General features: G+C 40.4%; 2 protein-coding genes across 4 annotated transcripts in view; one reads left to right on the forward strand and one right to left on the reverse strand.

The window, feature by feature from the left end:
• Positions 1–20,019, forward strand: part of LOC126393944 (coiled-coil domain-containing protein 106-like) — a 613,357-nt gene that overhangs the window by 197,020 nt on the left and 396,318 nt on the right. The window lies entirely within an intron of this gene.
• The window catches only part of nr6a1a (nuclear receptor subfamily 6, group A, member 1a), a 136,935-nt gene continuing 132,429 nt past the window's right edge, over positions 15,514–20,019 (reverse strand). For all 3 annotated transcript variants that reach the window (XM_050050354.1, XM_050050355.1, XM_050050357.1), the window contains one exon: positions 15,514–19,234. In XM_050050354.1, the coding sequence (XP_049906311.1) occupies positions 19,104–19,234 (131 nt within the window). In that variant the 3' untranslated portion in view covers positions 15,514–19,103. The remainder of the gene's footprint in view (positions 19,235–20,019) is intronic.

The following is a 20,019-nucleotide window of genomic DNA, read 5'->3' on the forward strand; positions in this document are numbered from 1 at the left end:
CAGCACGTAATTTCAACCCATTACGTGCTGCCACCACGGAATGCGGTGTTAAGAGGTCGTGGTCATTTCACGTATTTCTGTGAGATCAGGTTGTTGAATAAATGTAATTCATATGAAAGCATCCCTTTTAGGCTTAGATTTAGATTTAAGACAACAGGAGCCATTTTTATTACCTCTGTGGAGCTTTGGAGCGACATTGACTACAAGACCCATAAGCCTCNGCCACCACGGAATGCGGTGTTAAGAGGTCGTGGTCATTTCACGTATTTCTGTGAGATCAGGTTGTTGAATAAATGTAATTCATATGAAAGCATCCCTTTTAGGCTTAGATTTAGATTTAAGACAACAGGAGCCATTTTTATTACCTCTGTGGAGCTTTGGAGCGACATTGACTACAAGACCCATAAGCCTCAGATGAGGTGAGCAAATTGCTTGTTTTTTAAATACCTCTAAACTACAGGAAATATGCTCCTTCAGTTCAGGCTCTGGCTGGCCATCCAGGCCATAGCAACAGGACTGGAAGCCACTGACTCAAGTGAGGTGTCAATGGAAAGGTCAGGAGTTTGCCCACTGCCAGTTGGTTTGTCTATGTGCAGAACAGCGAGAAATTATGGATAATATGTGTAGAAATATGAATGTTTGAAATGATGCAATGGCAGTTGGTGGATATCCGTGGATGGGGAAATGAAATGGAAGCTGTGTAATTTGTGATTCATTCTGGATAAAATGGGTGTGTGGATTATGACAACATTTTATAGGTGAGTTATAACTTTTTGTTTATTGCCTGACAAAAGTGTTTATTGAACCTGCTGTGGTGGTTGTATCTTGAAATAATGGTACCGTAAGGGGTGTAGCTTTCAAATAATATGCCGTAAGACTAAACCACTTAAACAACAAAAAATCAGCAGTTGTTTTACATATCATAATGATCAAAAATCACCTCAGGAGGGCCCATGGGTGGGTGGTCAGATTTCTAATTAAGGCAATGGAGCGCTATGGCACAGAGGAACGAGATATATGAGGCTATGGACATACACACAATACTGGTCAGGATCATTGATGATTTTTGTCTTTTCGTGTAACAAAAAAGAACAAACAAGAACTGGGAAAAACAGAACTACAGACTTGTATTTTTTAATGGTAATTTAATTATTTAATCTACAAGCTAAGGTATGGATTCATTGAGAGTTGCACATTAGGCCAGCTAAAGTCAATAGTTTATTCACACTTTTTTTCAGCACCTTTTAAAAAAGATTTACAGTCCAAACATTTTACAGTGCAAATATGTTGTAAACCATGCCAAACACTTTATCAAAACCCCTTTCAAATAATCCTTGAGCCACACTCCCCTCTGAGAATTTGGAAAGAGATCTTAAAAGTTTTTGTATACATTTCATAACAACAGAAAATGGGAAATAAAACAGACTAATTTTGGTTTCCTCAAATCTCTTTTCCTTACCTATCCGGTCTTATCACAAATTTATGTTGAACATAAATTTATTGCGTTATTAGTGTGGTGATGAGAGATGGGACACCAGATGTTGAAGTGTAGATTTATGCCAGAATCACATTCATTTTCAAGGCCACAGCAGACTGGTTGGTAATTAGCTGTGATATAAGAGGCCTTTAAAAAACCGACAGACATCATCCTGAAGAACGAGCAAAACACTGAGGAGAGAAAAACAATTGTGAATGTGTGTATTTCCTAAACACATTAGCAAAATGAGAACATAATTAAAAGCAACTGTGTCTCTTTGCTTAGCAATTAATCTACCTTATTTCAGTGCAGTCAGGGGGCATGTGCTAGTCCAGTCTCTGTAGGCAGTGAGTACAATGACAGGCACCATGTGAGATAGGTCTGACTATACAACACTAACAACACAGTGACAGCACAGTGAATATTGAGAACTGAGCTCAGTTTAGCATCTCTGCCTGCGTGATTGGAAAAAGAATATATTTCTGGTATTTCTGGTCTAGTGTTATTTCAAGTGGTGGTAATTGCAAAGCGGACATTTAGATGTCATGAATTGATCATTCAGCTGGAGTGGAAGGAGACATAAGGACAGAGGGAGAGAGCCCTCTGAGGAGCACAGAGGAAATGGCTGAAGAGGCATCAGCGAAATGTGAGGGAACAAGGTTATCCCCCCTGGAAGTGTGTCAGTTGGCAAGGGGTGAGGAATGGCGGGGCTGTTCTCCCATTATCGCCGTCTAGGTCACGGCAGATCAGGGTCAAGGGGAGCGAGATGAGAGGGAGAGGGGAGGGAGGAGGACCACACCTGGTGAAGGCACGCTTCAGGAGAGTGGTGGAGCACGCGCTCTGCTAACATGAGCCAAGAGAAGTCAAAGTGGAAAAGTTTAGGATGAGCTGCACAGCCAGTTCTGGCCTTGACGTGTGTCCTAACTGACGTAAATACAGTAGGCCAAAACCAAACTGATGTGTGTGTACAATACAGAGGGGAGGAGGATGGTTGGGGGGGATGCATGATTTTGGATTTTTTTTCTGACAATATGCCTCCAATTTGCATCCAATATGCCAGTGTTATATATCAGTATCTCAATACGACCTAATTTTAATGATCATAAAGTCTCTTCTGTAGTGGGATTAACATCAGACTATGCATGTAATACAGATAATACATTTCTCAAGTGGAAGAATCTGGGGCCAGAGACAAATGGTCATGTACATGAACTGTATATCTGAAAGCAACGTTTACTACATGTCAAATACTGCAGGAAAAATACTGAGAACTTCACTATAAATCATATATATATATATATATATATATATATATATATATCTTTTTTTCTTTTGTCCAGTCATCACAAACTTGCAGGACACACAGAAGCACATTTTTTGACATCTCCTCCTAAACTGTAAGTCTAGCTGTGGATCATTGTTGGACAAAGTTTGTCAAAAGTTATAAAAAGCTTGTTGAAATCTCATTGCATTTTAAAGTTTTTGACCAATAAACTTTAGAGGGGATGCGGCTTTGCACATAAAGACTTCCTTCATAATCAATGGGCGAATCATGAAGGAACTGTCTATATAAATACTAGCAAAATACCCTGAAAGTTTCTTTCAAATTGAACACCAGTGGGTGCCACAAATACAAAAAAATGTGCGTGGTGTAAGACAAATCAGACTTTAAATCAGATAGTTTGCCAATTCATTACAAACTTGCAGGATATGTTTCATAATAATGTTGAACCACGTATGTAAAATGACTTTGAAATCAGGCAATAGGGGGCGCCACCAGTTCCAAACAATTGCACTGGGCTTTCATAAAATGTGTCAATAAATCAGTGACAGTTTGTTTTTGACATCTCTAAACTCAGTGGATATTTTTCACTAAGCCATTGAAGCATGTCCCCAAATGTCTCTGCAACTGACCAATAGGAAGTGACAGTATTGCCAGGCAAGTTTGTGATCCAGCGTGGATTTGGGCGTGGGTAGGGGGATGTGGGGTGGATTCGCCTGGCTGTCACTTGGAAATATAAAAAATGGTGCGATATTTTCCATATATACCCATAAAAAGGCAAACCCATGTCTATCATTGTTTTCTGTTTTTGTAAAATACTATCAATAGAAGTACAGTCCTTCTACATCACATATCAGCTTAACCAGAGTTCAACATAAATGCATTGCATCTTTTCTAACTTGATATGAGTCATGCACATGCACACTGTGGCATATTTACATCATGCAGTACAAAATATTCTTCAAACAACTTTGATGGCTGAATCAGCTCTCTGTGTTTTTGGACATTCACAGGTTTGATATCAGAAGTGTTCCATTAGTTACACACAAGTGACGCAGAACATTTCCTCAACTGAAACAAGGTCGTTTGTTGAAATAATAAGCAATAGCATTGACACAGAACTTCTCAGTGTGTATGCTAAGCAGAGAAAATACAGGAATACAAAAGACTATAGTAGAAAAGTTATAAAAAGCAGCACGTGGCCATGTCTTGCTTCTTAGATCAGCAATGATTTGGCTTTGTTTTTTAAAGGTCATACTGTATCACAGCCATGTAGGAACAATTTGCCACATTTACTTTACAGTCATTTAGAAAACTTCCCTCAGCTGAGCATTCAAAGAAGATCTAACATCCAAGAATTGATTATCAGCTGCCAAGGGGCTGGGCCTTCACAAGCAACCCAGTCTCACTCCAAAGTTGTCGATATTCAGCACTTGGTCTTCCAGCGTCAGACACAGACAAAAAAGCCGTCCTTTCACATTGGCATGATACGTGGCCAGGCGCCATTATGTTTTTTGCGTGTTAAAGTAAACTGTTCAACTTTATCATGGTCTGATGGATCTTTTTTGGTGTGGATCATGATAAAGTGGATCATTAAAGCGTCATGCTAAGGTGTCACTGACTGGAAACTTAGGGACGTGAAGAGGTATATCACATGAGGTTCCCTGGTATTGCTAGTCTCGTGCCAATAGGGATTTAGTTGCTCAATTTGTGGCAAGTCACTTTTCAGAAATAAAGTTGCTAAGAGGGTCTGAAAAGTCATTAAATCTAGCAAGAAAGTTGCCAAGTGGGTAATGCAGTGGACAAACCAAACGCTCTAGAGAGGGCCTTTTGATTTTCTACATTACCCGAAGACCACCAGAGGTTCACCGTAGGGAGGGTTGAGTGAGGGAATATTCAGTTGGTTGCAATCTACAACTTTACCACTAGATGGCACTAAATCTGGTTCATTACAAGTTGGTTATATGTCTTATCTATGGCTATCATTTCTATCGGTTACAAAAACATTGCACCCACCAATGTAACTACTGAGATCTGAGAACATAGCATCATTGCTAAAACAAGTCTAAGGGGTAAACTGTGATATAAACTGATGAACAAAGATATCTGAGGTGGAAACCATGTTAAGTTGTTGAGTGACTGTTATTGGTTGATGGTACATGCATGACTGCAATCAAAGCAATAGTCCCTCTGAGATTTGAGGTCCAGCTCAAGTCTTATCCTTGTGCATGAGACATCTATGTGTTTTATCAGAGAGAAAGAGGATGTTGGACTTTAGGTACAGATAATACAATCACAGTGGTTGGCATTTGTGAAGGGCAGTGTCTGAAGCTGTGTGCCAAGGTGAGACCAGAAACACCAACACATCAGGAAAATAAACACCCTCCATACTGATACTCATCGCAGGTCCTGCCCTTTTATATAATCGTGTATAAATCCATCATCCAAGCCCCCACCCCCATCCAAGCCCGTCAGCGGTGTTGTTGTGCCCAGGGGAATCTGCAGCCTTGACTGGCTCTGATCTGATAGAGGCTTGTTCGGGGGGTGGAAGGGTTAGGACAGCCTGTCAAAATTCCCTCTGTCAGCCTTGAGGAGATGAAGTGATGCCTCATGGACCTCCGGCCCACTTTGCACTCATGATGCAATCAGCAATTCTGCTGACAACCATCATTCACTGACAAGATGTATATGTTTGTATATGTGTTTGTGAGTGTGTGTGGAGAGGGTGACTGTGTGTTTAGGTTTAGAGTGCTGTATAATTTTAGCAATGCACCGGGCTGATATTGGCATTATATTAAAGGAACCATCCACCATTTTGGGAAATATGTGCCTTTGTTGTCAGAGTCAGAGGAGAAGAATGATGTATTTTTCATCACTGTGGGGCAAAAGTATAGGCAGTGGTGCAGTCAGCTGCCTGCTGTGGGTCTGTCATAGTGGTACAGGTGTAGCCCCCCTCGCTTCCAAACTGATATGGACATAATTCTAATATCTGTGTGGATATGATGAATTTAAGAAGGCTATTTTGTCAGTGATGTTTTCAGATCATTCAGCATTCCAACCTATTATTTGTGTGGCTCAAGTAGGAGTTAGCCTTCCATGCATTTTTCAATGACTCTTTTCAAAGTTAAGGAGAGATACAGGACTTAACTATTTAACTCTGGTTGGCACAGTGGTGCAGTGTTAAGCATCATTGCCTCACAGCAAGAGGGTTCCTGGTGGGGGGCTTGTATCCCAGGGTAGGAGAGCCCTGGAATTGTGGGGCTATAGCTGAGACAAGTCTGAGCCTGCATGGCAACACACAGCACCATTGAAGTAAACTCTGAAAACTTTATCGTTCTCATATGGCTCATGGTAGTTACATGTCACATCATGTTGATGTAGCGATGTGAAATACGATCCAGAGTTTTCATGGGTGTTTTATTTTGAAAATTGACCGAATACTCTCGTCTTTTCTGCGCCTGACTTCCTGTTTGACTCATTTGGTCTGTGCAAATTGATGTGCCGTCGCGCGGCATCTGTCAGAAATAGACCCGGCGTGTATTTGTAGCGGAGTGGAGCGCTGAGCCGCTTATAGGCCGCGGCTGGTGGGGCAGCTTACATTGACTTGAATGGCCGCTATTAGCTCTGGCACCCGTGTCTCAGCTGGATCGCACCCGCCACTGATCCAGTGGGTTGCCATAAATGGGCCCGTCCCAGAGGCATTCAACTACCAGAGGACTTTTGAAATCTTCTTTTTGAAGCCCCATAAAATTAAATGCTCTGATTCAGGGTGCCATACTTGCAAATCATGAGGGAGGGAGGGAAGGAGGAAAGCAGTAATTTGTGTCTGTTTGTGTGTAACTGATTTGAGTCTTACCTTTTGTTTTCTTTTCGTATTGCGTATTTTGTATTGTTTTGCGTATCTGTAACTGTGTTTGTGAGTGTGAGAATTTTAAAAGAATATTTTGTCTGCACAATTTAAAATAATATCATCTCGTCCCTTTTTAGGACAGGCTGAAGCTGTATCAGTCTTTGCCATCGCTCGAAAGCAGAGCCGATGTTGACCTGAGTTTTGGCTCTTGCAGCATCAAGTTCTCTCTTAGTCAGTAGTCGGGTTTCCATCCACCTATTTTTATTCGCATTTTCAACAATTGTGAAAAAAAACTTGAATGGAAACACCAGAAATTCGAAAAAAGGCCGAAATATCGCAAAAAAGTTTTTACGCTTGGAGGGGGTGGAAAAGTCAGGGTATCGATATTAGGAAAATGTGACTTTTGGCAATGGAAACAGATTTAGCGAATAAACAATGATGTAGGCTACCGGATCCTACTTCTACTTCACACACACCTGTGTGAACTTAGAGAGAGGTAGTTACTCCAGTGTCAGGTGAGTGTAGGCTATTTCACGGCTTACCTGAATAGACTGGATGTGTTGAATACAGCTGCATCATGTGTGCTGCCTGGTGTACCAACACAGACATCACGGCATTATGTAGGCTACGCTGACAACGCTGATATGAGTGTGATGAGAGCTCTCGCAATAGCCAAGAAGTTCCCAAGGAATCTCTCCATCTCGTCGTGGTCATGGATGTGCCGGTAATTGTTTACATCAGTTGTGGACATGAGACCAGACGCTCTCAATGACGTCATCTCGCAGCGCCCTCTTCTTCTACGGGTGTTCTTTTGCATTTTATTTTTTCACGAGAAGCGCCACCTTCTGCTCGACCTGTTGACTCCCAATACTAGCAAAACAATAATGAATGGAAACGTGCATAAATTCGCATTTTCTTTTGCGCATTTTCACAAAATTCGCTTAAAATTTGCAATACATTTGGATGGAAACCCAGCTAGTGTTGGGCAGTAACGCTTTATTAGTAACGCGTTACAGTAATGCTGTTAGTTTTGGCAGTAACTAATACTCTATGGCATTAGTTTTTAAAATCAGTAACTCAGTTACCGTTACCAAACGGTGTGTTACTCCGTTATTCTTGGCCAGGTTTTAAAACGGCGCGCAGCATGCAGTATTCCTTCACAAACTAAAGTTCCATAAACAATAAAAAATAGTCAAGTCAGATAGAGGTAGGCTATATGAACAATTCTTACCAGAGCATCTTAATGAAACACGTCTCTCACCACCTCTGAAGTCACTGTCGACCTGCTGGCCTCACCACAGTGCTGTACATTAAGCGGTAGCGCTTCTAACTAAAAAGTTACTTTTCTCAGTAACGCATTACTTTTTGGTTAGAGTAACTGAGTTACTAACTGAGTTACTTTTTATTGAAGTAACTAGTTACGGTAACTAGTTACTATTTTTCAGTAACTAGCACAACACTGCTCTTAGTGTTAGCTTTTTCGGCTATTTTCTTTCTTTTGCCACCTCCAGGAGGTGGAAGCGGTGGTCCGCATTTGTCTGCCATTGTTACAGAGAAAAGTTTATATCCACAAGCGTCCCTGTTATTAGCCTGTTTGTTGTCTCACAGAGTCGGGGGTGGGGATGAGGGGTTGGGGATGATATGCGAGGGGTTACGTCAGTTGGAGGCCTCCATGTGGGGAAGACAGACAGGACAGGAGAGACAGAGACAGTTTTCTTAGAACCATATGAGAATGGTACAATTCTGAGTTTTTATTTCTGGTGGAATTCACTTACATTTTAGTGTGCCATCAGCTTATTAATAGCATTTTAACCTAAACAAAGAAAAGTGTAAAATTTCCAGAAAGGTAAGTGTTGCTTTAACTGGTGACTAAATTGGCCCTAGGTGTGAATGTGAGCATTAATGGTTGTCTGTCTCTATGTGTCAGCCCTGTGATAGTCTGGCGACCTGTTAAAGATGTAAACTGCCTCTCGCCCAATGTCAGCTGGGATAGGCTGCTGCCCCCCTGTGAACCCCAACAGGATAAGCGGTTACGGAAAATGAATGAATGTTCAACTCTTGTTTGTGTTTTGTCAGCAATCTATTTGGTCATCCAGCCTTGTGGAGAAACCTTTAATTCTCTAGTTTTAAGGTTGTTTTCCATGCTACACAGCTTCACAACTTTTCTGGATCAGTTAGGAATCATTTTGATTAACAATCATCTTCATAATTTTATTTTCAACTTTAAAACTCTGTGATACTCTGCTGCTAACAGAACAACTAGCATATTGATTCAAAGTGGCTAATTTACAACATCACAGCTGTTTATCTATGTTACATACATACATTTATATATATAATATCTTGAAATGGTGCTGTGAAAAACTTTTATAAACTGTAAAGTGTCACAACTGCTGTCGAGCTGTTGGGCGCACACCAGGCTATCCCTCACCTGATGGGAGCAGGCACAGGGTGGTCTCCCTCTCATCTGATGCAATCAGGTAAGCCTGTTTTATCCACGTGGACCTTGCTATTAATAATATATATATTAATAATTCTTATATTATTATTTTCATAATTTCATAATTTTATTTAACAGGGACCATGTGTTATAAACATTAATCTCAAATCACAAGAAGAGATGCATAACACCAGATTTAGCTGACAGCTAGTTTCCATCTGCGGTCCCCACATAAAATAACAAATAACAAAACAAAAAAAACAAGTCATATCCCCCCAGCTAAAGTGCTTATGGCATATAAACCTCCATTTATACACATATAAATACCCACACACACAAACACACATGCATATATATATACATACATGCATACGTACACACACACACACACACACACACACAATTGACAAAGCAGCATAAAATGGGAGGATACCCCCCCACTAAAGTGCATATGATTCGTACGATTTGTTTGGGACCAGCAAGTTATACAATATGAGAAGTAGGACAAAATCATAGCATGCAGAAAGGTCTTAGCTGCCTCGTCTGTGAGAGAGTTTCTTATATATCTAAAAGTAACTAGGTTATATTTCAAGGTGTGGCTCATCCGTTGTATGTGTTTTTTAAAACTGAGAGTTGGATCTAATGTTAAGCCCAGATACTTGAACTCATCAACAGTTTTTATTTTCTCTCCAAACACAGTTACATCTGGAGGAACCTGACCTGCCCTACGATTTGTTTGTTCATAAAAAAACATGGTGGCTGTTTTCCCTACGTTAAGGGTGAGACATGAGTCCTGGAGCCACTTTGCCACTTTCTTTATGACAAGAGATAATTTATCTGCCACTTGTGCAGCATCCCTCCCATGACTGTGTCATCTGCATACATCCCGATGTTCACATCATCACATACTGACGGAAGATCATTAATATATACACTAAAGAGTAATGGGCCTAAGACTGAACCCTGTGGAACTCCCATGGTACACGCTCTTGACAGTGACATTACATTATTTACATTATTATATGCTGTAAAGCCCTGTGAGGCAAATTGTGATTTGTGATATTGGGCTTTATAAATAAAATTGATTGATTGATTGATTATTTACCCGCACACACTGAGTACGACCTGACAGATATGACTTGAACTAGTTAAAAGTATTCATGGACAGTTTTTATTTGGACAGCTTTGACAGAAGTATAGAATGGTTAACCGCGTCAAAAGCCTTTTGCAAGTCCAAAAACACTGCTCCTACAACTCCTCCTTTGTCTAGATTGAATTTAATGCAGTAGTGCCTCAGAGTCCAGATGTGCAACCAGCTGTTCAGCGAAAATTTTTTCAACTGTTTTAGAAATGACAGGTAGTATATTGATTTGTCTGTAATTATTTATGTAATGCTTATCTCCAGATTTGAATATTGGAGTTACAATGGCATGTTTGAGGGCACTGGGAAAGGTGCACTCCAAAATTGACTGATTTATAATCCGTGTGACTGGAGCAAGAAGGTCGTTTTTATGTTTTTTAAGGAAGACAGTGTCAAGTCCATGAATATCTCTTGCTCTGGAGCTGGTCAGGGAGGAGAGAATTTTAATTACCTTTGCCTCAGTGGTGTGTTTAAGATTCAGTGTTGCTTCATCAGAGACTGTAATTTGGTGAATATGAGTTTGTGTGAAATTTTGACCCAGCTGTGGTACCGAGCTGATAAAATGGTCATTAAAACTGTTTGCTATTAGAAAGCTGTCATCTTGAAGTGTACCATTTAATTTAAGTTGCGTGACTTCTCTTTTTGATTCATGTCGCCCAGAGAGTTTATCGATGTTTTTCCACAGTGTTTTACTTTTACCCTTTGCCTCCTTAATCATTTCAAGAAAAAAATTTGCTTTGGTTTTCCTGAGTTGCTGTATGACCTTATCCCTAAGCCCTTTATAGATCAAGCGATCTGTATTTAGACCCGTTTTTAGGGATTTTTTCAGGGCGGCGTCCATTTTCGTCATCAGTTGCCATATTGAATCATTAAACCATGGTAAACTCTGTTTTGCCCTGTGTTTATGTGCGATTGTTTTTGTATACTGTGAAATATTTTTTTTAAATCGCTGACAGCATAGTATCACAGGTCTGTTCACAATTTATACCTACGGTTGTATCATTCCAGTTTGTTTGCCTTATTTCTTTTTCAAAATTCTCTCTATCTTTCTTTGGTATAAGTGCTATGTACCTTTCCCCTTCCCTGCTGTTCTTGTTTCTTAATCTCATTTTAGATAATTTTCTAATCACCAAAGTGAGATTATGATCTGATATACCAGTGATCAAATTGTAGGTTTTTGTTATACGGTCCGGTATTATTAGTAAAAATCAAGTCCAAGAGAGTTTGAGAGGATTATTATTATATATATTAATAATAATTTGTGTATTGTGTTCATTTTCTGAAACAGCAGGTTGTTGTTGTTGTTGTTGTTGTTGTTGTTGTTGTTGTCATGACCTGCCGTATATGAGTTAATTTAACAGGTTTAAAACAGATCACCGCCCAACAGGCTGAAACACTTTGTGTTCATGTTAATTAATAAAGGTATCTTACTATGAAATCCTCTTTGGAGTGTGCTGAGCAAAAGGTCAGGGGCACACACATCCAAATGCCGTTCTACAAAGCTCAGACAGCACTATACCCTCTGCCTAGTTATCACCAATAAGCTCAGCATCCCTGACTGAATAGACTATCATGAAATCAGTTTCTATACTCACCTCATCTCTGCGTATAAAAAAAAATTAAGGATGGACAGAAACATGGAGGACAGTCAGTGTACACTTGCATAACGTTCACATTTATTTGGTTTCAAGTCCTAACACATTCTAAACATGCTTTTAACACGTAATGGATCACATTCTTCACAGGTAGTTAAAGTAACAAGAGCAGACAAGAAATTTCTAAAGAGAAAAACATTTCAATGTTTCAATTGTCTGTTCACAGGTTGATGACAGTGTTTCTTCCCTGAGATATGTCAAGATTTTTCTACTCTTTTACTTCCCTCAAACTCTTCTTCATCTCATCTTGTGCTCCTGTATAACAGGGCTCTGACAGTGGTGCATCAACAAACTTCCAACTCAAACTGGTGCCTCAGCAGACAAGACAACTGTGGCAAGATGTGGAGAGATGAGATCTGGAGCATACAGTTATAGAAAGAGTCTTCAGTGGTGGTTGTTTTGTTGAGTTGGACGAAGTGTTATGTGACCATCCATTGCTTTTCCCTACGGATGGAGATGTGTTGAATTCTGCTGACAGTGGTATCTCCACCTGTACTGACACAACTGCTAACATGATTAGCAAGCATGCTACAGAGTAGCTAGCAAAAGTGTAGATGTAACAACCGATCTGAACACACGTGGTCAGCTGGAGATGCATGATAAACAGCGATAGTTCTCGGCTGTCCACATGTGTGGATCACCGAAGCACATGTTAATACCAGGTCTAAACAGGCTCTAAATGTTCGATGCTGCACCTTTTTCTCCGTTTTTGCCAAAACAATAATAAGGCACCTTATTAAAAGCTCTTTCTATAACTGTGTGCTCAAGATCTTATCTTTCCAGCGCTCTAACAATGTTACAGCGCTAGGGTTGGACACATGTTGGTTTGTGTGTGCTGAGCTTCTATAGGAGAGATGGATGACGGATCCTTCCTGAACACAGCCACAAAAAACTGAAAAACCTTTAAAATTCTGCAACCTGGGTGTAATTTTTGCAAGTATGCAATAAGATGCAGGATTTTAGTTTGAAGGCAGATTGGTTTCTAAGATTACCCATTGCTGGGTGCTGACGTTCCACATTAGTAAGGCTGGAAGCTTCTCCTCTATTAGTCCAGCCCTAGTGATAACACTAGGGTAATCTGTCTGTGGTCGCATGCCACAGCGTCAGGGTCACCTGCGTGAGTGAAAGCACGTAAACACAAGGAGATGTCAGATTGACCGCAGTTACATTCTCTGATTGATAATCAGTCACAAGCTGCGTTGACAGAGTCCGATGTGATCCAGTCCCACTGTTACTGCTCTGCGTTACTTTTAACTGTCAAACCAACAAGCACAATGGAGCACAATGGAAAAACACTGTCGTATCATGATGTTGTGAATACAGTGTACACAGCAAACAGCCACTCACAAGATAACGAGACGTATTCTGAAAAAGCCAACACAGGAAAATAAAGCATTGGTTAACTGAGCAAGAAATCATCACGTGAACGCTTAATCAGTACACTGACACTGTCATTGACATTCTTTCATCTTTGGTATTGGATTCATGATAACAGGGCAGGGGTGAAATAAAAGATGACGCTAATTTAACATGAAATTAAGCAAAAAAAAAAAAAGGAGGCAGAGGATGGGGAGATTAAGAGTGTTCAGTGTGTAACATACTTTACAGCTTGAGGTCAGAGAAAATAAAAGCTGCTAACAGCAGTCTGAGGTAGAGAGGATTATGAGGCAAAATGTTTACGCATTTACAAAAAAAGAAGAAAACAGGTATCAGAGCTTGTTAGAAAGCCGAGAGGTCACTGAGTGAAATAAGAGACACAAAATAACAGAACATTGGTGCAATGAAACCAATAAATAAGACAAAAAAAATCACCTATTTGAAAGAAAGCAACATGATGACAAATAAAGAGGTAGTTTCAGTACAGAAATTGCAAATGACATATCCGTTGTCTGCAAAAACAATACAAATACAGAAAATAAAAAGAACACTTTCTTCAGCGCCTGTTTCAAAATATGACAGGTAGGAAGTCAGAGCGGTGGCAGTAAGGTAGCCGTGGTGAGTTCTGATTTTATGTTGATGATATTATTTGCTGCTACATTAAAGGAAAAATCCCCCTTCAGATCCTCTCTGACTGTCAGATCTCAGCTGTCTGTGATGTTCAGTGCATTCCTGGAGTTACTTTGAGATGAAGTGACTTTGTTGTTGACCACCCTGAACCTTTCCCTTCTCTTCTGCTGCAGTTCAAAGTATCCTACATGTCTCAGACTGTTTCTGTACATGCAAGTTGGATCAGTAAACAACAGTGCAAAATGGCACTCTAGAAAAAGCCCTTGCTCTTTAAATTCTGACACCAACACCTGAGATTTATTCAAATATTTTTTTTTTTGTAAATATATACCATGGAACTCAATTGTTGCCATTTTTCAGCAGTGGTAAAGGATTTAAAGGGGATTTTCCTTTTATGATACATCACATCATACAGACTTTATTACATAAAAATACATATCCCTGAGATTATGTGGTTTTAAGGGTCAGTTCAACAAGTGACAAAAAAAACACACCTTCCCACTTCCTCGTAGTTCTACCTGGCTGTTTTTTTTGGTTTTTCTGCTTAGATTTTAACATATTTGTCTCTGAGATTTCTGCCTCCACCCAAAAACAAACTTCAATTCCCTTCAGCTCCTTTGTTTTGTAGCCTGACAAGATCATCCAGACGTCAAGAGCTCAACATCATGTTACGCTCTATTTCAGTTTGGACTGTAGCTGATAATATAAGCAGCCACTCAGGGACTGCATTGTAGTTGATGATGTAAAATGCAAACTGCAGCTTGCAGAATGGCGGCTCCCGAAGCAACAAGCTCTAACTAACGTTAGTAGAGTCAACCCAGCAATAAGCAACATTATTGTAGAAATAGTCAATAACAACAAGAGTACGCAGTTGTTGAGTTTCCTCAGAGGAAAAGATGGTTGACATTCTTCCTACTGGATTTGACAAAAGCATGATTCAACTGGCTGATATCAACTGGCTCTGGTGGTGATGAAGATGTTCCCCAGTGTTTTTTTAATGCCGAATGGCTGAAGGAGTTTGTCTGTCAGGGTGACTACTCCCATCTGCTGAAGGTGTTTGTGGCAGGACAGAGTCCAGACTGATACAAAGAGCGAAACAAAAATATTGAGCTCGCATCACCAGGCTATTTGTTTTGGGGTGGTGGCAGGAATCTCAGAGACAGACTTTTGAAAACCTGGACAAATGAAACTTGAACCTGACCCACTAGAGATAAGTGAGAAAATATTGTATGTTTCTTTGTAATTTAGGTGAAATGACCCTTTAACCTCAAAAGCCTGTATGCTGAATAATGCACATTTTACAAAATGGAGAGACAATATTCTCTACACACCCATCTTAACTGCTCTGGGGATCCTGGTGTCAGCAAATGAGTGTAAGTTCATTCAGGTTTAGAATCATAGATGGCTCCAAAACATCACATTTGCATTGTAAAATGATTCAAATAATACATAAAAGGCTCTGAGATGTCAGTATTGTCCATAAAAAAACGTGGCTGACATTGCCTGAATAATACTTCTTTTTTCATAAACTACAGTGGACAAGGGAATGAGTTAATAAAAATCATGTCCAAAGGAAAAAAAAATCATCCTAAATTTAGAAAATGACAGGGGTCGTCTTCACCCCCCCCCCCCACCCCCCCAACAAAAAGACAATGAAAGACAATGAATATGTGAAAAACAACAAAAAACCCAAACATTCACATCATAACTACAAAGGTACATGAAAATGTATAAAAATCAAAAGATGAAAATAGGCTAACTGAAACATTAGAAAGAAGAAAACTGCATTGGACTGGTGGTGTTGTTAAGGCTGCACACAGAGAAGTGGATGGAAACAGGAGAGAGAAGCCACGTTATTCTGAACGTGCCATTGCCTCTAGCTCTGTCCATCACCAATGCCAAGAGAAAATCCCCCCTGCATGTCTCACCTTCAAACTACATCCACTTTCACTGAATGAAGGGTGATGGAGGTGGGGACCTTGAGGGAAATAAAGTGGAAAAAGAAAAACACCTTCCTACAGAGGACCTACAACGTCCTGCAACCTACGTCTACTAATACTACAAGTACATCAGCATGATCACTGAGGAACTCTTGAATGCAATACATAACACTCACTTTACCCTGTTAAGATTCAGGTCAGCAGGGACCTGAGAAAGAGGAACACACTAGGTGGGCAGTGGCCGAGGTCAAGGCTCAAGGTCTCCTAACCTCACCATTGTGTGCAAAAAAAGAGAGTTGTTGCGAGAACTGCATTTTGTCTGCATTTCAAATTGTTCGTACATCAGGAAACGGCAAAAAACAACTTGAGGACACTTCAAGCGGTCTGAAATTATCATCTCGTACTTAAAAAATAAAGACCATTTTTTATGGCTTTTTTTTAAACAATGTGCATATCTGTCACAGAGGGTACGCAAGCCTGACATAAGTCACCTAAATTCTCTAAATCTAGCCTGGATACACTGAGACATGACCGTATCAATCACACTGAATCTATCCCTTAAAGTGATAATCTGCAAACTTTGTATAAGCCAGATCATAAAAGAGATTTTGTTGGTTAGTCTTCTGGCAAGCCTTACCCAGTAAAAAAATCCAGAGGACCAGATTTGAACTAAGTTTCAGGTCCACGCTTTCCAGTTCCCCTTGGATCTGGGTCAGGTCTGACTTAAACTACAACTGGTCTTTGGTCTGTGCAAAATTTTGATTGAACCTATCAAGACCTGAAATCAGTTCCTCTAAAACCGGTATGAGCTAGCCAATGACACTTTTGAATAGACCAATCGGCTTTTAATCTGGGGTTTTCCCAACCAGTTGGAAGGTGGATTAGCTAAGGGCTCTATTACGCTCAACATTAGATACAGAGACAGATGGAGCGTTCTGTCTGTACTTTGTGTTTATTTTGTCCGTATTTGAGCACGCTTCCTGAAAGCTTGCAGATATGGATTAAACAGTGCAGTACCACCAGAGATTGTGGAGGCAGTGTAGCGAAGTTCAAGTGGTAATATAGTGAAAACAATTCTCCATCCACATACTGGAATGTAACGTCATATGGTTGTACAGACCATCACCGTCTACAAGTCTGCCTCTGTTTATAGGTACAATATTACGACCTCCTCCATCGTCGCATCGTTGTTTGTTGTGTGAAACTTTTGACTCCGCCCTCTAGTACCATCCATTGACTGTGTCTATGCCATCATAAAAGATGGACGGAAGTATGAAAGAAGTGGCGTCTACAACGTTCAAAACGGACTAATCTATTTTCGTACGTAAAGGGAGTATAAATGAGCCTTGACAGAAACTAGCACTCTACACCAGCTTTAAATGAACTGGAGGCAGCAAACACTGATACATCTGTACCATGTTGGTGCAAAAGATGTATCAGCAAACACTGATACATCTTTTGCACCAACATGGAACAGATTCCGTTCCAGTTCCTGCACCTAATTCTGAACAAGTAGGAGCATTTCGATCAAAAATAAATTGGTTCAGAACCTGAAAAATTGATTCCCAGCTGGAACCAATAAATAGCAGGTTTTTCTTAAGCTATAGTGCGAACCGTGACGACATCAGTGAGCGTGTCATATTCTACAGGTTGGACAAAGAGGATGGAGAGGGCAACAATAGAGACAAGTGAGAAATCATTGGGAAAAAATGTGCATTACTGTGTTCATTACTAACACCCCATGCTTGTTTTTTAATTAAAAACAAGTATCTGTCACAAGAGAACAAGAGGTTGCAGGTAATCAATGCAATCTGCCATCTCGCTACTACCAATCCACTACTCTCTACTACTGTTTACTACTGTTGTGCATTGTGCAATGCCCTATCTTGATGATGCACCCTTGATTACAATAGTTCTGATCAAAACAGGTGAAAACACAGGCTGGTTCACTACAAAGCACCAAGGTTCCAGGAACCCTGAATGGAACCAGTTCAAGAACCAGAGATTAATTGGTGGAAATGGGTATGAGTGTTTAGCACTTAATGTCGTCTCGGGTTTATTCGGCTCCTGTTCAGACTTGGATGCAGCTATTGTCAGTTTGGTTCTAGTAGGTCAGGTAAACATTCTTTTGACCAATGAGGACAACTTGCCGTTCAAAACTCCAAGTGTCATCTTTCTGGTTTTTGGTTTGTTCTGAATAAATTGAAGAAATGTAGACAGTACGGTGGATGTGAAACTGAAGTGATTGTGTGTTGAGAGCGGGCTACAATGCATCAAGTTCCTGGCACTGAAGGCAGCAGAGCCATCTGACAAGAAGCAGAGGGAAAACAAAGACTGGCAATCACATCTGCTCTATGCATATACTGTATGTGTGCACAAAAATGAGTGCATGTTTAGCAGCATTTAGAGTAAAATCCGGCAACATACTGGTCCGTCCAGTAGAGGGTTCTCCTCTCTAACACAGATTGATTCATTTCTTATCCTGATCCTTCATTGATAAGAAACCTTTTTTGTGGAACTATCAGCTCCCTACCCATCAATGGGTGTTTGAAAAAAGCATTGCATAACACTTTGGTCAAAAAAGAAAAACAATAAAACTAAAAACAGCAAACCTAGCTATCCACCCCTTCCCCTGCAATAAAGCCTTATATCCCCAGTCTATGATTGTAAAAAATACCCGTATGCTTCTTTTTCAGCGAAGATCCCACAGATCCAACAACTGTCACCTTAACCTATGGAATGTTAAATTGACAAGACCGCCTCCCATAAGCAGGATGTCTGAGAGTCTATGCAGATAAAGTAGCTCAATTTTGTTAATTACTTTTGCATTCTCAGTGTAACAAAACACTGTTATTCAATCTTTGATTTATGCAGCTCCTCTGAACATTTAGTGTCTGATTGAGATGCCAAAGCATCCACAGGGATTTGGATTTAGACTGGGCAACTCTTCACTTAACAGAAAGAAAAGGTACCTGAAAACAGCAACAACATTTTCCTGAGGTAGTCTCAAAACACTTGTCACATGTGTCTATCCGCCCCCATCTGAATAAAATAAACTCTTTTAAAGTCTAGCTCTAACGATAGCAACACTGACACATTGAGCAAACTGGTTACACACTTGTAAACTGCAAAGACCAATGCATCTACGAGCATTTGTTTTGTACAGAAGCATGTGCACAGTGTAAATCAGCATACATTCAGCTCTGTCGTGTAATAAATATATAAAGAAAAAAGTTACAAAAAACAAACTAGCTGCTTGTCACATTCACAAGACGGGAGACCCGGCCCTTGACTTGGGGGGTCAGGGGCGTCTAGTTTCCGGAGGAGGTGGTCACACAGGGCGACGGGCCGGTCCTGTAGCTGGTCAGGCTGGATTTGCAGGAGTGCAAGACTGCTTTGAACAAGAGGGGGAGCTGCTCCAAAGGGACATTCACCAGCTTCCCTGCAAACAAGTTAGGGTTAGACTCAGGGTTGGCTTAGCGTAGTTTGGCTAAAATAAACATTTTTACATTAGTTCCATTAGTATTACTGCAGTGAGTCATCGCATACTCTCTATTCTTTGACCAGAAATAATGCTTTCATTCATTAGTTTTAATCTTTTTTTTTTTTTACTTGGTGTAAAATGTTGCAATCAGTGGAACTCAACACTTCCTGCAAATATTTCAAATTAAAAGTCAAGCAGGACAGACAGGGATTATGTTGGAGGATTTTCAATGGGAAGCCACAGACTGATGCCATGATGTCATCCATTGGTTTTTGGACTGCCGTTTTGGGGCCTTGAGTTTGGCATTTTGGCCATCGCCATCTTGGCTTTTCAGAGCCAGAGGTGACCATTGGTGCTTCTCAATATCAAGGAAGGAACCTTGAAAGGCTGAATTTCAAGGAGGCTACGTCATCAAATCTCACAGGGGGACTGTTCTAATGTCAAGGATCCTTTGAATTCTACCAAGGACCGAGTCCTTCCTTCAGAGAATTTTCAAGGATGCATGAGTGTATCATCAGCAGGCATGAAATACCCACAATTCTTTGCACGCGATTTGCTGGAACTAAAGGTGGGGCCTCTTCAATGATGCACACCTAGGCACTTGCTAGCCTGTTCCAATGTGTGTTCACTGAATGCCAGGACAGAGTCTTGCCTAGCCTCGGTAAGACCCGACTTGGAAGGACCTGTCCTACCAAGGAAGCACCCTTGATTTTAAGAAGTGCCACATATTTGGATGAGAGGGT

The sequence above is a fragment of the Epinephelus moara genome, chromosome 8, assembly GCF_006386435.1.
Source record: "Epinephelus moara isolate mb chromosome 8, YSFRI_EMoa_1.0, whole genome shotgun sequence".
Taxonomy (NCBI): Eukaryota; Metazoa; Chordata; class Actinopteri; order Perciformes; family Serranidae; genus Epinephelus; species Epinephelus moara.